This window comes from Tachysurus fulvidraco, chromosome 6, assembly GCF_022655615.1.
Source record: "Tachysurus fulvidraco isolate hzauxx_2018 chromosome 6, HZAU_PFXX_2.0, whole genome shotgun sequence".
Classification (NCBI taxonomy): Eukaryota; Metazoa; Chordata; class Actinopteri; order Siluriformes; family Bagridae; genus Tachysurus; species Tachysurus fulvidraco.
Window position 1 is genome coordinate 356,307 of NC_062523.1, and position 16,194 is coordinate 372,500.

Below are 16,194 nucleotides of genomic sequence, written 5' to 3' on the forward strand. Positions count from 1 at the left end.
CCTGGTGTAGAGCCAACAACCTGTCTTTGAATGTTGATAAAACTAAAGAGATGGTTGTTGACATCAGAAAAGCACAGAGCGACCACTCTCCACTGAACATCGACGGATCATCTCTAGAGATCGTACAGATTTCTTGGTGTTCATCTAGCGGAGAACTTCATCTGGACACCAGCTCCATCACCAAGAAAGCCCAGCAGCATCTCTACATCTTATGAAAGCTGTGAAAGGCCCATCTCCCTCCCCCCATCCTGATTACTTTTTACAGAGGGACCATTTTGAGCATTCTGAGCAGCTGCATCACTGTCTGGTTTGGAAACTGCACCATCTCGGATCGCAAGACCTTGCAGCTCATAGTGAGGACAGTTGTGAAGATCATTGGGGTCTCTCTTCCCTCTATCATTGACACTTACACCACACTCTGCATCCACAAAGCTAACAGCATTGTGAACCTCACACACCCCTCACACACTCTTCACCCATCTGCCGTCTACAAAAAGCCCCTCATGACCAGACTGTGTAACATTTTCTTCCCACAAGCCATCAGACTCTTTAATAACTGAAACAGACCTACACCAAATACACACACTTCCAATATACATCCATCAACCTGTTTACATGCTGTTTTTGCACACTTTTTGCTCTTGCACATACTGTTTCACATTTCAGTCATTTGCTGTTTTGCACAATTCTTTATATTATATCAGGGACCTGCTGCTATGACACTGTGTTCATTCTAGTATCACTGCACGAAATATTGTTGAACATACAGTTTTTACACTGGTCAGTGCTGTTTTTGTTTATTGTCTTTTGTGTATAGTCTTGTCATTTTTTGTCTACACTGTCTTTTGTCCTGCACTGTCTTGTCTGTTTTGTTTGTTTTGTCCTGCACTGTTTGGGACTTACTTACAGGACTTACTTATTGTTTTATGTAGCTCCCTTATCCTGGAGAAACGTTGTCTCATTTTACTGTGTACTGCAACATCTGTATATGGTTGAAATGACAATAAAAGCTTCTTGACTTGACTTGACATCACTTCCTGTGCTTAAATTGTTTGCCACAAGTTTTTAGTGCTTATCTCGTCGTTTAAATTATACTGTTTTTTATTTTCTCTTTTTAGTGTATATTTTCACCTAAATTTTTATTTTATTTTATTGCAGTTAATTTTATTCCTTTCTTCGGGAGATGCTTGTTTGTTCCCTGTTTTTAAACAGCTAGCTAGAGGAAAGGTGCTTTGTATCTTTTTAATTATTCCGATCTGATCCAAGTCAAAGGTACATAATCAATCAGTATGGTGATCTTTCCGCTTGTCCAGTGTGTGAGTTTCAGCATGTTTAGTCATTCTTCCTCTGTCATTAGCGTTAATTTTACTTGTGATAAGTGTATGTTAGTTAGCTCTCTGACGGAGAAGATCTCAGCTTTAGAGGTGCGCATCCAGACACTAGAGAGGGATAGTGATAGTAGTGTAGTTTCTTTAGGGGAAAATTTGGATGCCTTAGGTGGAGTTAGTGACCCTGTGACTCCGGCATTAGTGTGGGGCGAATGGGTGATGACTTGGAGGCATAGTTGGAAAGCTAAACCTAACGCCGAGGCTTGCCAACAGGAGCACAACTTCTCTCCGCTTCACATGTGTAACAGGTTTGCTCTCCTCAGTAAAGCACCTGCTGAGAAACCTGAAAGAGCTCTGGTTATAGGAGACTCCATTTTAAGTCATGTGAAATTAGATCAGACTTGAGGGGCTCCAGCAGCACTGGTTAAGTGTATTCCAGGAGCCAGGGCACCGGACATAGTAGGTAAGCTTAGGGTTTTATGAAAGCATAGGTACTCTGGTAGTTTTCCATGTAGGAGCTAACAATATATGCCTTCATCTGTCAGAGATTACTAAGAGTAAATTTGTAGAGGTGTGTAAACTAGCAAAGGCAATGTCCAATGCTCTAGTATGCTCTAGTCACATCCAAATGCTGTATGGCGATGTAGCTTATAGCAGGTTATGGTCACTGAAGTGCTGGATGTCCAGGTGATGCTCAGAAAACAATGGTGGCTTCATAGATAATTGGAGAACTTTTTAAGAGCAAGGCTGGCCTGTTAGAATGGGACAGTGTCCATCCCACACGGGAAGGTGCTGCTCTCATTTCTTGCAGCATTGCACATACAGTAGCACTAAGAACAGGCCTAGTTAATCAGTGACAATCCGGAGCCAGGGCCAGGGAGCAGACAAGCAGGCTGATCCGACATTGAGTTGTCACCCAGGGTTCACAATATTGAGACTCTGTATGTTTCCCGAGCTAAACAAAAAACAATAAATACTCAGAAAATTTGTTTTAGTAAAGTTATTAGCATAAAATTAAATCATAGTGAATGCACAGGCAGCACCTTTGACCTGAAGCTAGGCCTGTTAAATATAAGATCTCTAGCTCTAATGAAATGATTACTGATCAGAAGTTTAGTGTTCTGTGTTTAACAGAAACATGAGTCAAACCAAACGATTTGGTTGCATTAAATGAAGCTTGTCCACCTAGTTATAATAATATACTTCAGCCACACCTAACAGGGAGGGGAGGAGGTGTCGCAGTTATTCATGATGATAAGCTTGATGTCAAGCAAGAACCTAGACACATGTTTAACTCATTCGAAGTAATTTATACTAAAATATATATAGCCACAAAAAATAAGTCTACAGAATCAGTTACTCTCATTGTTCCTCTTATTGTTCCTCTTATTTTTCATTTTCACTTTCACTTCACCTGTTATTTACAGACCTCCTGGACCATATTCTGACTTTCTCTGTAAATTTGAAGATTTATTTTCAAACCCAGTTGTTTTTTTAGATAAAGCAATGATTTTTTTGGAAACTATACATTTTGATAAGTTAGAAGATCCTCTGAGAACAGGAGTTGTTTTAGTAGATTCAGTAGGGTTTAACCAGAATGTAATAGGACCCAGTCATTAGATGGAGGTCAGATGGAGGTCACACTCTTGATCTCGTTCTAACCCTCAGATTAAATATAGAAAATATAGTCAGTGTCTCAATCAGAAGCTATCTCTGACCACTATCTCATTTTATTTAAATTGCAATTGTGACATGATATTTGCGACTTGTCATGTCACCGTGTTAAACTTACATTTACATCCGCTACTGAAGAGAAATTTACCAACAGTCTCCCAGAATTATCATCCATGATTGGATCACCATCTGACCCGACAGAACTTGATCAGGTGATTGACCATTTAGAGTCAGCAATTCGCTACACCCTAGTTATTGTAGCTCCACTTAAAGGGAAAGTATTTAGAGAGAAAAAACTTGCACCCTGGTACAACGACAACACGCAAACTTTAAAACAATCTGCTAGGAAATTACAACAGAAATGGATTCAAACTAAATTGTCAGTATTTCAATTAGCATGGAAGGAAAGCCTTCATATCTACAAAAAATCTCTTAATGGTCTCGCACCTCAGTACGTGAGTGATCTTTTTGTTTTTTATGATCCGTCGCACCTACTTCAATCAAAAGTTGCAGACTATTTAGTAGTACCTCAAATACAAAAGGATACAGCAGGGGGCAGAGCTTTTGCTTACAGAGCATCACAGTTATGGAACAGATGTCCAATTAGTGTTCGGGACTCAGACACAGTCTCTGTGTTTAAGTCCAGGCTAAAAACACATTTGTTTCATTTAGCTTTTTATGAATAGCTTTTCTTAGGTAAAAGAGCAGATCTGAGAGAGAGAGAGAGTTCATGGGCATATAGTGTTTGGTGAACTGGGATTTCTGGATGTTGTCTCCTTACTACCCTTACAAGTTGCTCAGGTTTGCAGACTATGGGTTGGTGGGACGCTTTACATCCCAGGAAGCCCTCATGTCTGTGTCACCTTCTGGCTCTAGCCTTTTAATGCTGTCATAGCGAGTCATGGTCGAGTCCCTGTTTGAACTTTACACATAATTTACATTGTCCATCACCTGATTACAATCATACCTAACAATTTCCTCCTCTCTCTCTCTCTCTCTCTCTCTCTCTCTCTCTCTCTCTCTCTCTCTCTCTCTGTCTGTCTATATATGCCACTCCCGAGCTCCCAGTGTTATGAGTTACTTGTCTGATCGTCTCTTCTTACGAAGAAGACTTTGTCAATCCTGATGTTCTTCCTCTGGTTGGAGTTTGTCACCCGTGGTCACCTTACTAGGGATTGATCTGCATGGTCAGCCAGTGTCTCATGGGATTGTTGTGGATGGAGCCACCCAGAGGCTGTTATGCCTTAGGGGAACTAGAAGCCTAGTAGTTAAGAGTCACCACTCTTTCCCTGGTCAGAAGAGCCATCTACTGCCCCAGTAGTAAGCAAGTGGTACCAACAGAGCAAAGAGGTATGATAAAGTACTCACTTGTGTCTGCAAAGGGCAATACATAGATCTCTCATTCAGGCCAATCATAAATGAATCCCGCATCCCTCCTCCCCCCATGTTCCAACCTTGGCAAATGGTCTGGCTCTCCACAAAGTATTTATGCATCAAGATTACCATTCAGCTGTTGCATTTCCCTATCCTTCCACATCTCCCTAATACCTGCCTACATTAATAACCCTGCAGACAGTCACATTATGCCACCATAACTCCACACTATTTTGGACTCTCATGCCCCTTTTCCACCGGAAAGAACCGGGTGCTGGTTCAGAGCTAGCGCTGGTGCTGGTTCAAAGTTGGTTCCACTGGCAAACCTTCTAAGAACCGGTTTGCCTTTCCACCGGCTAGACAGCATTACAGCCATCAGCCATCACATGTCCCAGCAACTTTAGCTGTATATGTGTCACGTTACACAGCGACGTTAGCGCAGCAGCGACAAACACAAACACAACAACAACAATGGCGGATGTTACTTTACTGTTAATGCTCATGGCTTTGTGAACCTACATTAACACCCAAACACGGCGAATCCGACGTGTGCGTGCAGCTCCGTGTAGTCTGTATAAACGGAGGTTGTGATGGAGAAAGTACGTAATGTTATTTTATCGTTAACACAGAAAAAAGTTAGCCTTAGCATGTAGCTATCTACTATCATGTGTGCTGATAATGTATCATATCGCGGTAAAGTAAAAGTGTATTAAACATTAGTATACTTAAGGTAGATAATGTACCTTAAGTATACTAATGTTTAAGTTAATACACTTTTATGTTTAATGTGCTAACAGTAGCCCCGCCCACAGCCCCTAACGCAAGGGGTTCTTAAGTCTAGACCAGAGACGTTTTGGTGCTACTTAAGAACCACTTTTCCTGGTTCAGAGCCAGTGCTTTGGCGGTCGAAAGAGAAAGAACTGGTTCTAAATTAGGCTCCGAACCTGCACTCAAACTGCCTCGGTGGGAAAGGGACATCAGAGGATCAGGGGCAGTTGCAGTACCTGGTTTACTGGGAGGGATACAGCCCCGAGGAGAAATCTTGGGTAAGTACCCGAGACATTCTTGACCCAGAATTTATATTACATTCTAGGTATGTTGCACAGCAAATTAGTCACCCTACATTAGCAAGCCATGCTGTAGTTTCCTGATTAGCTTTTCTGTGTATTGACGTTTGTGCTTTTTTGTCTTGGCTTTTGGATTGTTTGATCCACAGACTGTGTATTCTGGTTTTGTGACTTATTGCCTGTTCTTTGACCCTGCATTCTGTCTGATTTGTTGGATTTATTCTGTTTTGGATATTTTATTAAACTACTCTTACACTGCACATGGATTTTACTTCTTTGTCATTGCAATCTGTTTAGTCTAGCTTTTTATTTAATTTTTTTTGGTAAAGAGCAAATCTGGAGGATTTGTGATAAAGTGTTTAATGTTGTTGGATGCTGTATCTCTCTTTCTGTTGAGTTACACATCCTACTACTCCAAAGTACCACATGACAAAACTGTTAGCAAATTTCTGTAGTAAAAGAGAGAAAAAATCAGAGGAAATAATCATCTTCCTGTATATTAGGTAAATTGTCATGGTCTAGACATCATATACAGAGTGGGAGCTGACTTACGGGCACGTGGTAGCCTAGTGGTTAAGGTGTTGGGCTACCAACCGGAAGGTCGTGAGTTTGATTCCTACGCCCACCAAGCTGCCACTGCTGGGCCCCTGAGCAAGGCCCTTGACGCTCAGTTGTATAAAAATGAGATAAAATGTAAGTTGCTCTGGATAAGGGTGTCTGCTAAATGCATTATTAGGTAATTATAGTACACCTTTACTTACAGTGAATAAGTCTGCCTTATAAATATGATGAAATAAAGTTGAGTAGATGAAAATAGGAGGTGTTTTATTTTTGTTATAATGTCTTGGGTTGTAATCAGTGTGGCCTCAGAATTGTTGTTGCTTAGGCTCAGGAAGTTTGCAGACATTGACTTTGTTATATATCAATCAGTGTGAGAGGAGGACACAGTGTTTGTATGTGTGTGTGTGTGTGTGTGTGTGTGTGTGTGTGTGTGTGTGTGTGTGTGTGTGTGTGTGTGTGTGTGTGTAAGTATATGCACATGCATGTGTGTGCCCATTTGATTATGGACTTGTGTATCATCAGCATAGCAGTTGAACAGCAGCCCATGTGTTTCCAAGGCAGACATTTATTTAAATAACAATGGGCTGCATACTGAGCCTTGTGGAACACCATGAAAGTGACAAGATAAAGTCTCTCCTAAAGTTCTTAATTCAACAAAAAATGTTTGTACATGAAATAAGATAACTAGCAGTGGGTGCAGGACTATGTCATGACAAAAAAGTCTTATTTTCTCAGTTACAATTTTTTTCAGCCTCTAGTTTCAAAATCCATGTACTTGTATACAGTTTGGAAAAAAAGGCTCTTCAGACACACTACAGTAGAGTATGTATGAAGATCAGAGATAGTGTAGTGTAGCAGTTAGTTCTGTTTTTAAAAGGGATAAAAGACTGCCAAGCTTATAGTGGCTTTTTTTTCTTGCTCTCCATGTTCTCTTTCCAAGCAATATGTTAGCTTTTCATCCTGCACAGCACTACTCCAAAAGCAAGAAATTTTGTCAGTTATTTTTTTTAGGTAAGAGTAGCTGTCAGTCATCCAGCATGAGCAAACCCTCCTGCTTCAGTCAATACTGCTCTGTGCAGTACTATTGCAGTACTGTTTTGTAGCTTGTTTCCTATATTTATGAGACTGTAATCACTAATTTGTACATTTTTGCTGGAAATGATAATATATCAAAATATTACTTTCATATATCTTTGCTGTAGCACATACATTTCTTTTGAGGAACTAAAAATAATCTGTTCTGTCTTACCTTACAGTACTGTTATGTAGCTGTGTGTCTCATTGTCAAAGTAATAAAAACTTTTTTCTTATTTGTTTTCTTATTTATCTTATAAATTATCTCTAAAATACTGTTTAAACAAACTGTGGTTAATATCGAACATGACATTTTAATTATATACATTTTTAAAACCCTGAAAATCAATCAATATCACACAGTTATTACCTGAAAATCTTATTCAGCTATGTGTTAATATTTCATTTTTCTTCTTTAAAACAGATCACACACCCACAAATTCTAACACTATCTCACATAATAATCATCCACACACACACACATATGTGTAGTTTTGGCAGTAAGACAACGTAGCATGAGTGTGAGCTTGGTTTTAACGGTGTGGTGTTTTAAGATAGTAACAGTTCTGTATAAAAATAGTACGTGATGTTCGGTATTAAGTTCAGATGTGCCACACATTATTGTGTGGTTCAACACTGCTGTAACCTTTTCTATTTGAAAAAGCAATAGTGATCGTATTCACTGCGGCAAGAGCACTCGGGAAAGGGGAAAGTGAACAACAGGTCAGATTATAATTTACTGATGTTAAAGGTTAAGTTCACATCGAGCATGGATAGATCTCACTGTTATCTGTTTTAATGCCTCCATCTACTAGCAAACATACTGTTGTTTATTATTGTCATAATGTACATTTCTATAACGATAAAAATAAATAATAAAACAAAAACTGCAGAATACTGAATTTAAATGGAGGTCAGAAATACGACATCCTAAAAAGTTGAGAATGTAATTGGGAACATCAGACAACATTTAAAAGGAGCTGGAGAATGTTTAATGAAAATTTGAGCATAAAATAAAAAAATAAAAATGGCTTTTAATTCGATGTTCTCTGATTTCAATTTGATAATATACAACAGAAATCAGAGAACATCGAATTAAAAGTCAAAAAATAAAAAAAGATAAAAAATATTGAATAAAACAATCTAGGTTTTGGTGAATAAAGAAGAATCTTTGGTATGTTTGTTTTAAAAGTACAGAAAGTACAGAACATTTTCAGAAACGGCAGAAAATTCATACTGTATTTCTCACATTTTAAGATTTATAAAGTATAAATAATAATAAAATTCAGCCAAATATAGATCAGAGAGAAAGAATGTCATAGGAACGGCGTGTGTAGGAGGACCGAGGAGATGGTTTAGTGTGTGTAGGTGTGTTAAAGATGAGTGAGAATCTTCCAGAAGCAGGAGTCTAGTGTGTGTTGTGTTACCTGTTTGTGTGCATGGTCATAAGAGTTAATGTGATTGTCAAACTCCTGATGTTTGTAGTATTGTTTATCACACAGCTGGCAGTAGAAATTAGCCTTCAGATCCTCCAGAGCTTTAGTCAAGCTTTTCTCCTTTTCCGCATAATCCTGAAAAATTTGCACACACACACGCGCGCGCACACACACACACACACACACACACACACACACACACACACACACACACACACACACACACACACACACACACACACAATTTGTGAATACATTAGCAGTCATCAGTGTTATAAAGACCACTAACTTAATTTGCTGTAATGGGTTTCTTATAACCCTCTCTGAGATGACATTTGTTATAACATGTCACAACATTATGAATATGATTAGTATCCTAATGTTGTCATAATTAATTTTCATTGAAGTCAGTGAAGATATGGAGTACATAAATCTCATGAGTGTTCATAAAAGTAAAAACTCAAATCAGCAGGCATATAAAATCTCTCTTTCTGTCTCTCTCTCTGTCTCTCTCTGTCTCTCTCTCTCTCTCTCTCTCTCTCTCTCTCTCTCTCTCTCTCTCTCTCTCTCTCAATATTCCTCATATTGTCTTACGGAGATTTTCCAGGGTTCAGGAACTGTACAGCGCTGATCAGATTCTGTTTCCTCCACACAAGTGTTCAATAATAACAACAAGACAAATGAAACACACAAAACATTATCAAATTAAAATATTTGGACAGCACAACATAACTACAAGATCAACATGTCCTAAAGCATTCATAACACATGCACAAAAACTTTGCTTATTAACTGATGATTTGCTCTGTTAAAAAAAAAACATCCCTATATTCGCTTTTATATTCATACACATTGTTCAGGTTTGTCTGTTCTTCTAACCTTGTAACCATGAACTCTACTACAAGACCCATATCTGGAGTAACGTTGTAAACTGTTGATCATTATTCATTAGTTGACCATTTTCCTTCGATCATTAATCAAATGTTTGACATCATATGGTGCATTAAAATCTCACTGTATAGACAATGATATATAAAACTTAATAAACACATATAAAACTTCCCATCCGAATATCTGCTTAGTTAAAAATGTACTGGAGAAGCTGCTACTCACAACACGTCACATAAAACATACAGAATGTATATAAATGTAGATCAATTTAAAGATTAATTTTATCCAATAGACATGAAGCTGTAAAGCTGTGAGTAGAGAGCAAGGTGTCATGTAAAAGCCTAATGCTGGTTCACTGAATATAATTCTGGCATTATTTAAACAAAATCGTTAACGTTTTCTTTTGTCTTATTCACAAAAATATAAAGAACATCTCTCACTACAGACATCCTTACTTGTACTTAGCCTCATTCAGGTTGCTTCTATCATAAAGCTGAAGGATTTGTGACGAAGTGTCACGGTTTATAATAAGGCCGACTTTCACTGCGGGTCACTGCCATCTTTAGGTGCACAAGTAAAATTCTATAAAGTAAATTTACACTTAAATCGATGTCTCAGTGCAGATGAAGTCTCTCAGTAGCTACACAGCATCATAGTGTGATTTGTGTTATTACTTGTGTATTACTTCTTACTTCTTTTTGATATAAAGCTATAATTAATTTTGGATGAATCTATTTGATGAGATCTTTTAGAAAAATGTTGCAGCAAACCTAATAGAGTCGTCAGCTGGTCCTGTTTGAGTTTATATGTTTTATTAAATATCGATTTACAGTAAATCTTGGATGAGAACATCTTTTATTGCAGGGTTTTATTTGATTATGAATTTATTTTAAATTGTCCTTTACTGTTCAGAATTTTACTGGAGGAAAGAAATGATGGCGAAAAAAGCAAGTTGATAAAATAAATTTGATAAACATTTACAGAATCTTTACACCACCAGATACACAGAGTTACTTTATATCTGGATGCTTTGAGTCTCAGACTTAGATCTAAATGGGGATTTTGTGCTCAAGATACCAAGCAGATTTAAATCCATTCATTAAGCTCAATAAACCCATACGTTATATTATACATTACATCTGTGTGTGTGTGTGTGTGTGTGTGTGTGTGTGTGTGTGTGTGTGTGTGTGTGTTATAGTAATATACTGAGTGACACAGTGGTTTAGCAGAGTTACTTTTACTATCCCGGTGTCTTCAAGTGATTTATTCTATTTATGTCACAGTAATTTTTTAACATTTAAATGTATTTATTTGTTTGTTTGTTTGTTTGTTTGAAGAACATCACAATGTTTTTTCTATCTGTTTTTAGTTATATACACATGACCTTGCAGGATGTCAGATAAGCAAGTTCATTAAAGCTGCTATAAACAGTGCTTCGCTCAGCCAGACTCTCCTTATATTAGATTAGATTAGATTTAACTTTATTGTCATTACACATGTACAAGTACAAGGCAACGAAATACAGTTTAGGTCTAACCAGAGTGCAATAGCAGCAAGTGCAGGATATACAGTGTGTATAAGAGTTAAATAAGTTAAGTGGTGATATGGAGTAATTTACAGGTGTGTGTGTGTGTGTGTGTGTGTGTGTGTGTGTGTGTGTGTGTGTGTGTGTGTGTGTGTGTGTGTGTGCATGTGTGTGTGTGCTATGAACAATATACAGGTTTACAGGAGGATGTGTGCTGTAATAAAATATATGGCTATTACTATAAACAGTAGTTTACAGATATGTATGTTCTATGAATATAATATACAAATGAATATATATGTACTATAAATATAATATATAGATTTATATTACTATAAACTAAAATATATTAATATGATAAACCAAAATATACAGGAGGATATGTACTATGGTCATAATATAATATATTGCTGTTATTATGAACAGAAATTAGGTGTGTAAATACAAAGGGAGAGCAAGTGTGCAAACGAGCATGATTTTATGTAACAGTCCATTAGTGCAATAACGAATTGTGGGGTGTGATTGATCAAATGTACAAGTGATCAGAAGTTAGTTTAGACAGTCCATTAGTGCAATAGCATAGTGTGAGGTGTGTGTGTGTGTGTGTGTGTGTGTGTGTGTGTGTGTGTGTGTGTGTGTGTGTGTGTGTGTGTGTGTGGCAGTAGAGTGAAGGACAGTAGGATCAGCGAGTGGCAGAGTTCAGTAAAGAGACAGCTCTAGGAAAAAAGCTGTTCTTTAATCGGCTGGTCCTGATCCTGAGGCACCTGAAACGCCTGCCGGAGGGCAGAAGTTAAGAAGACATTCGGGATGAAGATACTGTACTTACTCTTGGTGAATAATTTTACTCTTGTTTGGTCTGAATCAATCTTTCTGATCTGCAGCACGAGACCATCATATTAAACTGAAATTTTGCAGATGTTTTGATGCTTTTTACACACTTTAGAACCAACATGATGCGTATTAACAACTTCACTGACTGAATTTTTACTTATGCATTTCTCCGTCTCGCCTGAACACATTTATTAAATCGAGAGCTCGCTCAGCTCTCCTGTGAAGCTTTTTGTCTGAACCTCCACCTCTCACAGAGGAAGGAGGAAAAACGTTTTCTTCTCTGCTGCCATTTACTCTGATCGTTTCTTTCCTGAAGCGATCCGCTGCGAGTGGATAATAATTTACGTTCAGCGTAGTAAATCATCACAGCAGCTTTCAATGACATGATTATAAATCGCCCCGTTCCAACACATTTATTAATGGAGGGCCCTTTAACATTGTATCCGTAAACCGAACACTTGTCTGATGATTGTGTTCTCAGTTAAGGATCGAATGTGTTGTATTCCTCCTTATGGTGTCTGTCAGCGTGGTTTAAATCACAAACATGGAAATGTAGGAAAAAAAACATTAAAATTTTAGTGTCATGCTCAAAATGTTATTGTTGCTGAAACAATTAAATGTACATAATTTTTTTTTGTTTATGCTTTTAAAGAGTATACAAAATTTTATTCAGTAACATACAAACCATTTTACTCGACTCAGATGTCAGTGAGTTATTTAACTCAGGTTTATTTTATTAATCTGTAATAAATCTGTAATTTATTAAACTGAAGACATACATTTCATACTTACATTTCATATATTTTAGGTTACCTTTATTACCTCCTGCTTTCCTGTTTCTCTCCTGCCACTGAACATAAGAGTGACTACGACTGAGTAAGCTGAAAGATGACGCTCTGATTTGAGAGAGAGCTCGTTTTCTGATTGTAGGATTAATTATTTTGTCACATTGCATGCCGACTTACTATCTTGTTAGCACGACTGATTGAGATTCATTCTTTGTGTGAAAGAGAGAAGGAGGATCAAATGAGCTTTCTGCTATGTGATAGAAATTGCAAAAGATAAATGAATCCATTTTTGTGGTTAATTAAACGTGAGCTGTGGACTGTAACTGTATCACAGAGCCAATGATTTCTTTACACATTTCTCTCTTCTTTATTATTTACCTGCTTTTTCTTTAACTTAAACCGATCTCAAACCTATCTCAAAGCTATTAGAATACAGAAAAACTGACATCGTTTTCCAAATTTTACAACAAAAAGATACAATTATTAATGAAGGCAAGTTATGTTTTTATAGACTGAAAGCAGAATAGTGTAATGACTCCTGTGCTGCTGCTGAGTTCTGGACTATCTTTGTTCATGAAAGGTTTACAAAATTTAACACAATTTTAAATGGCTAAAATGATATTCACTCATCTTCTACTGCTTAACCGAACTACTCGGGTCACGGGGAGCCTGTGCCTATCTCAGGCGTCATCGGGCATCGAGGCAGGATACACCCTGGACGGAGTGCCAACCCATCACAGGGCACACACACACACACACACACACACTCTCATTCACACACACAGACTACGGACAATTTCCCAGAGATGCCAATCAACCTACCATGCATGTCTTTGGACCGGGGGAGGAAACCGGAGTACCCGGAGGAAACCCCCGAGGCACGGGGAGAACATGCAAACTCCACACACACAAGGCGGAGGTGGGAATCGAACCCCCAACCTTGGAGGTGTGAGGCGAACGTGCTAACCACTAAGCCCCCGTGCCCCACGGCTGAAATGGCATACTTAAATAAATTTAGAATAGTAATCGTTGGCATATTGCTGTGGTATAAGTGAAATAAAAGACTACCATATGTTTGTTATTATAGGAACACAATCATCTACATAATGTTGTAGAAATTGAAAAACATAAAGAGTATAAATTACCCACAGTTCCTCTGTGTGGGGTTTATTTAAGCTTGGTCACCCTTCACTCAAGGTTCCGGCAAAACCTACAAAAATGTTGCACAAAAATAAAAATAAAAAGTTTCATCATTTTATCATTTCTTGTGTGACCTTCAACAAATGGCACCGTCTCAGGAAACAGCTGCTGGACAGATGGAGGAATGAATAAACACCACTTGCCCTCTGACTATGTCCCTAATGTCTCTAAATCCCTGCAGCCCTCATATGCTGAAAGAAAATAGGAGGAAATTGTGTGAGGTTGCAGACCAATAAAATATGGATTTTAACGTTTGACATGTCATCTTTGTAAACGGCAATGAAGGAAGTTCATCACCTCACAATCATCAGCTAAATTGGCGATGAACCGCTGTCCAAAAAGCCTGTGACATACTTTTGTTATTTTATGTGTTATTGGAAGCAGATGTGATGTTATACTGTAGCTCAAAAGCTCTTAAAACAAGCAATTTAATTCATATACATATACAAATACTAAGGCTTCGGTTTAAAGCATCCTCCAGTCATGTCGACTGGATCTCCCTCACCCTCCAATTCCTTTATCTGGCCAAAGAGATTCGACCAAGTTTCATTAGAAGGGACCTAGATAAGGTTCCTCGCTTCACACTTTATTGGTCCATTAGATTTAATCTTCACAAATTTATGCCATCTCACTCAAATATAAATGCTAGATGTGAAATTAAGATGAACGTTATGTCTATTAAAACCTCCAAAGTTTACTTTCAGAAGGTTTAAATATTTTACTGTCTGTACTAGAAGAGCTAAGGATTATCTTTAAAAAAAAATATATCAGCAAACCATTAAAACGTATTTGGTCACATCCTCGTCCATCCGATGAGGAAATGTTTTCCTTCTGTAAATCATTACACACAAACAGTTTATGTTCATTACGGATCGGTCACCTTCTGTTTCGTGGACTTGTGCACTGTGCTCAATGTTCTATGTCCTATCTGATTAAAGTGCTATAGATGGATTATGCACTGTATAAAACAGACATAACCACACGTTAGATGCAGGTGAAAGACATGTCTTAACTTCTGGTATCGGTTACTTTCGGTTTGCGCTGACTCTAAGTTTAAGTGCAAAGAAATTTCTTTATCACGTATGCTGTTAGCAACAAGGGTCTCGTTCACCAAGCTTCCTGGAAATAATGTACACTGAATAATAATCCTTCCTGATGTGCCTGTGTTGTCACCATCATCCCTGCAAAAAAAAACAATGCCTCTGTATTACCTCAGATGACTGATTCCTGCTCCTTCCTGGTGCTAGAATTCCCAAAGCGAACATGTATCCTAAATCTGAGGCCTTAGCTCTAAGGGTAAAATTTGACCATCTACGTCACATGACCTATAGATTATAGATATAGATTATATATATTATAGATTATAGCCCTTTACAGATAATAGGACTATTAACAATGTCAATATTTACGATGAATATTATCTAATATTGATCTTACCTACCAACCTGACTCACTTTACACCAATAGCCCTGTTAGACAAGGGGCTAACAAAGCTTAGCCTTCATTACCTCTTACGAACAAACACTGTGCTATGTCATTTGTGCACAGAGCCAATTACATATGCACAGTGCCACACATGATGTAGTATACACCCGTTAGTGCAATGTTTCAGCTGATGCTCTCACTTTTACTACATTTGTGCATTTTTTACTAAAAACCCCAATAAACCAGAACAGTCTTAGAGCACTTGGTGATCACTGATTAATGACCAGACTTAGGAAAATAATCAGTGTAGAGTGATGTCACTGTCCATCCTCTGAGAGGGAACTCACTAACAGGTTCTCTTCCCCTGTTGTGTACTGAAATGCCAGATTGTTGGGAGAAAGTGAGCTGATTTAACAGCAGAAGTTTAACAGCAGAAGATTAGGACATCTACAGTGAATAGACCCCTTCTTGAGTTCTGGACATTCAGGTACCAACCACTGAATCTAAGACATTCTGGTGTCTTGTGTTGTTAAAGCTAGAAATATGCAGCTAACTGATTCAGGAGTCAAACTTCACCCTTTAGTATTCTACAGAATTGAATGACACACAGATATTTCATTTAGGCTGTTAGAGCATGAATCGTATCTGATTTATTATTTTATTATTATTGATCTATATACTGTATATATATATATATTCTGGAATGTCTTGTTCAGTCTATTCGACTTGGGACTTATATTCACTCGTGTGAAAAACAAAACAACAACAAATTATTATTAATATTAATATTTATTGACACATTTTCCAGCTCATTCAGAGGCAATACTGGGGCGTAAATCCTTCTGAGTCTGCAGTAAAAGTGACTTTGTGCTGTTTTCACTTCTTTATTCAGGGTTAATATTTAAATATTAATATTGCACCAGGAAGGAAAGAGGAGAAATGAATCTGGTTTAGAGTTTCCTTCTGTTACAGACGCAGTCAGAGTGATGAAAGGCTGTAGGATCTTTAGGGCACTTAGTT

At 37.8% G+C, this 16,194-nt stretch overlaps 1 protein-coding gene across 2 annotated transcripts in view; it reads right to left on the minus strand.

Moving 5' to 3' along the window:
• znf804a (zinc finger protein 804A) overlaps positions 1-16,194 on the minus strand; it is a 65,689-nt gene that overhangs the window by 10,541 nt on the left and 38,954 nt on the right. For both annotated transcript variants that reach the window (XM_027136815.2, XM_027136814.2), the window contains exon 2: positions 8,506-8,649. In XM_027136815.2, the coding sequence (XP_026992616.1) occupies positions 8,506-8,649 (144 nt within the window). The remainder of the gene's footprint in view (positions 1-8,505; positions 8,650-16,194) is intronic.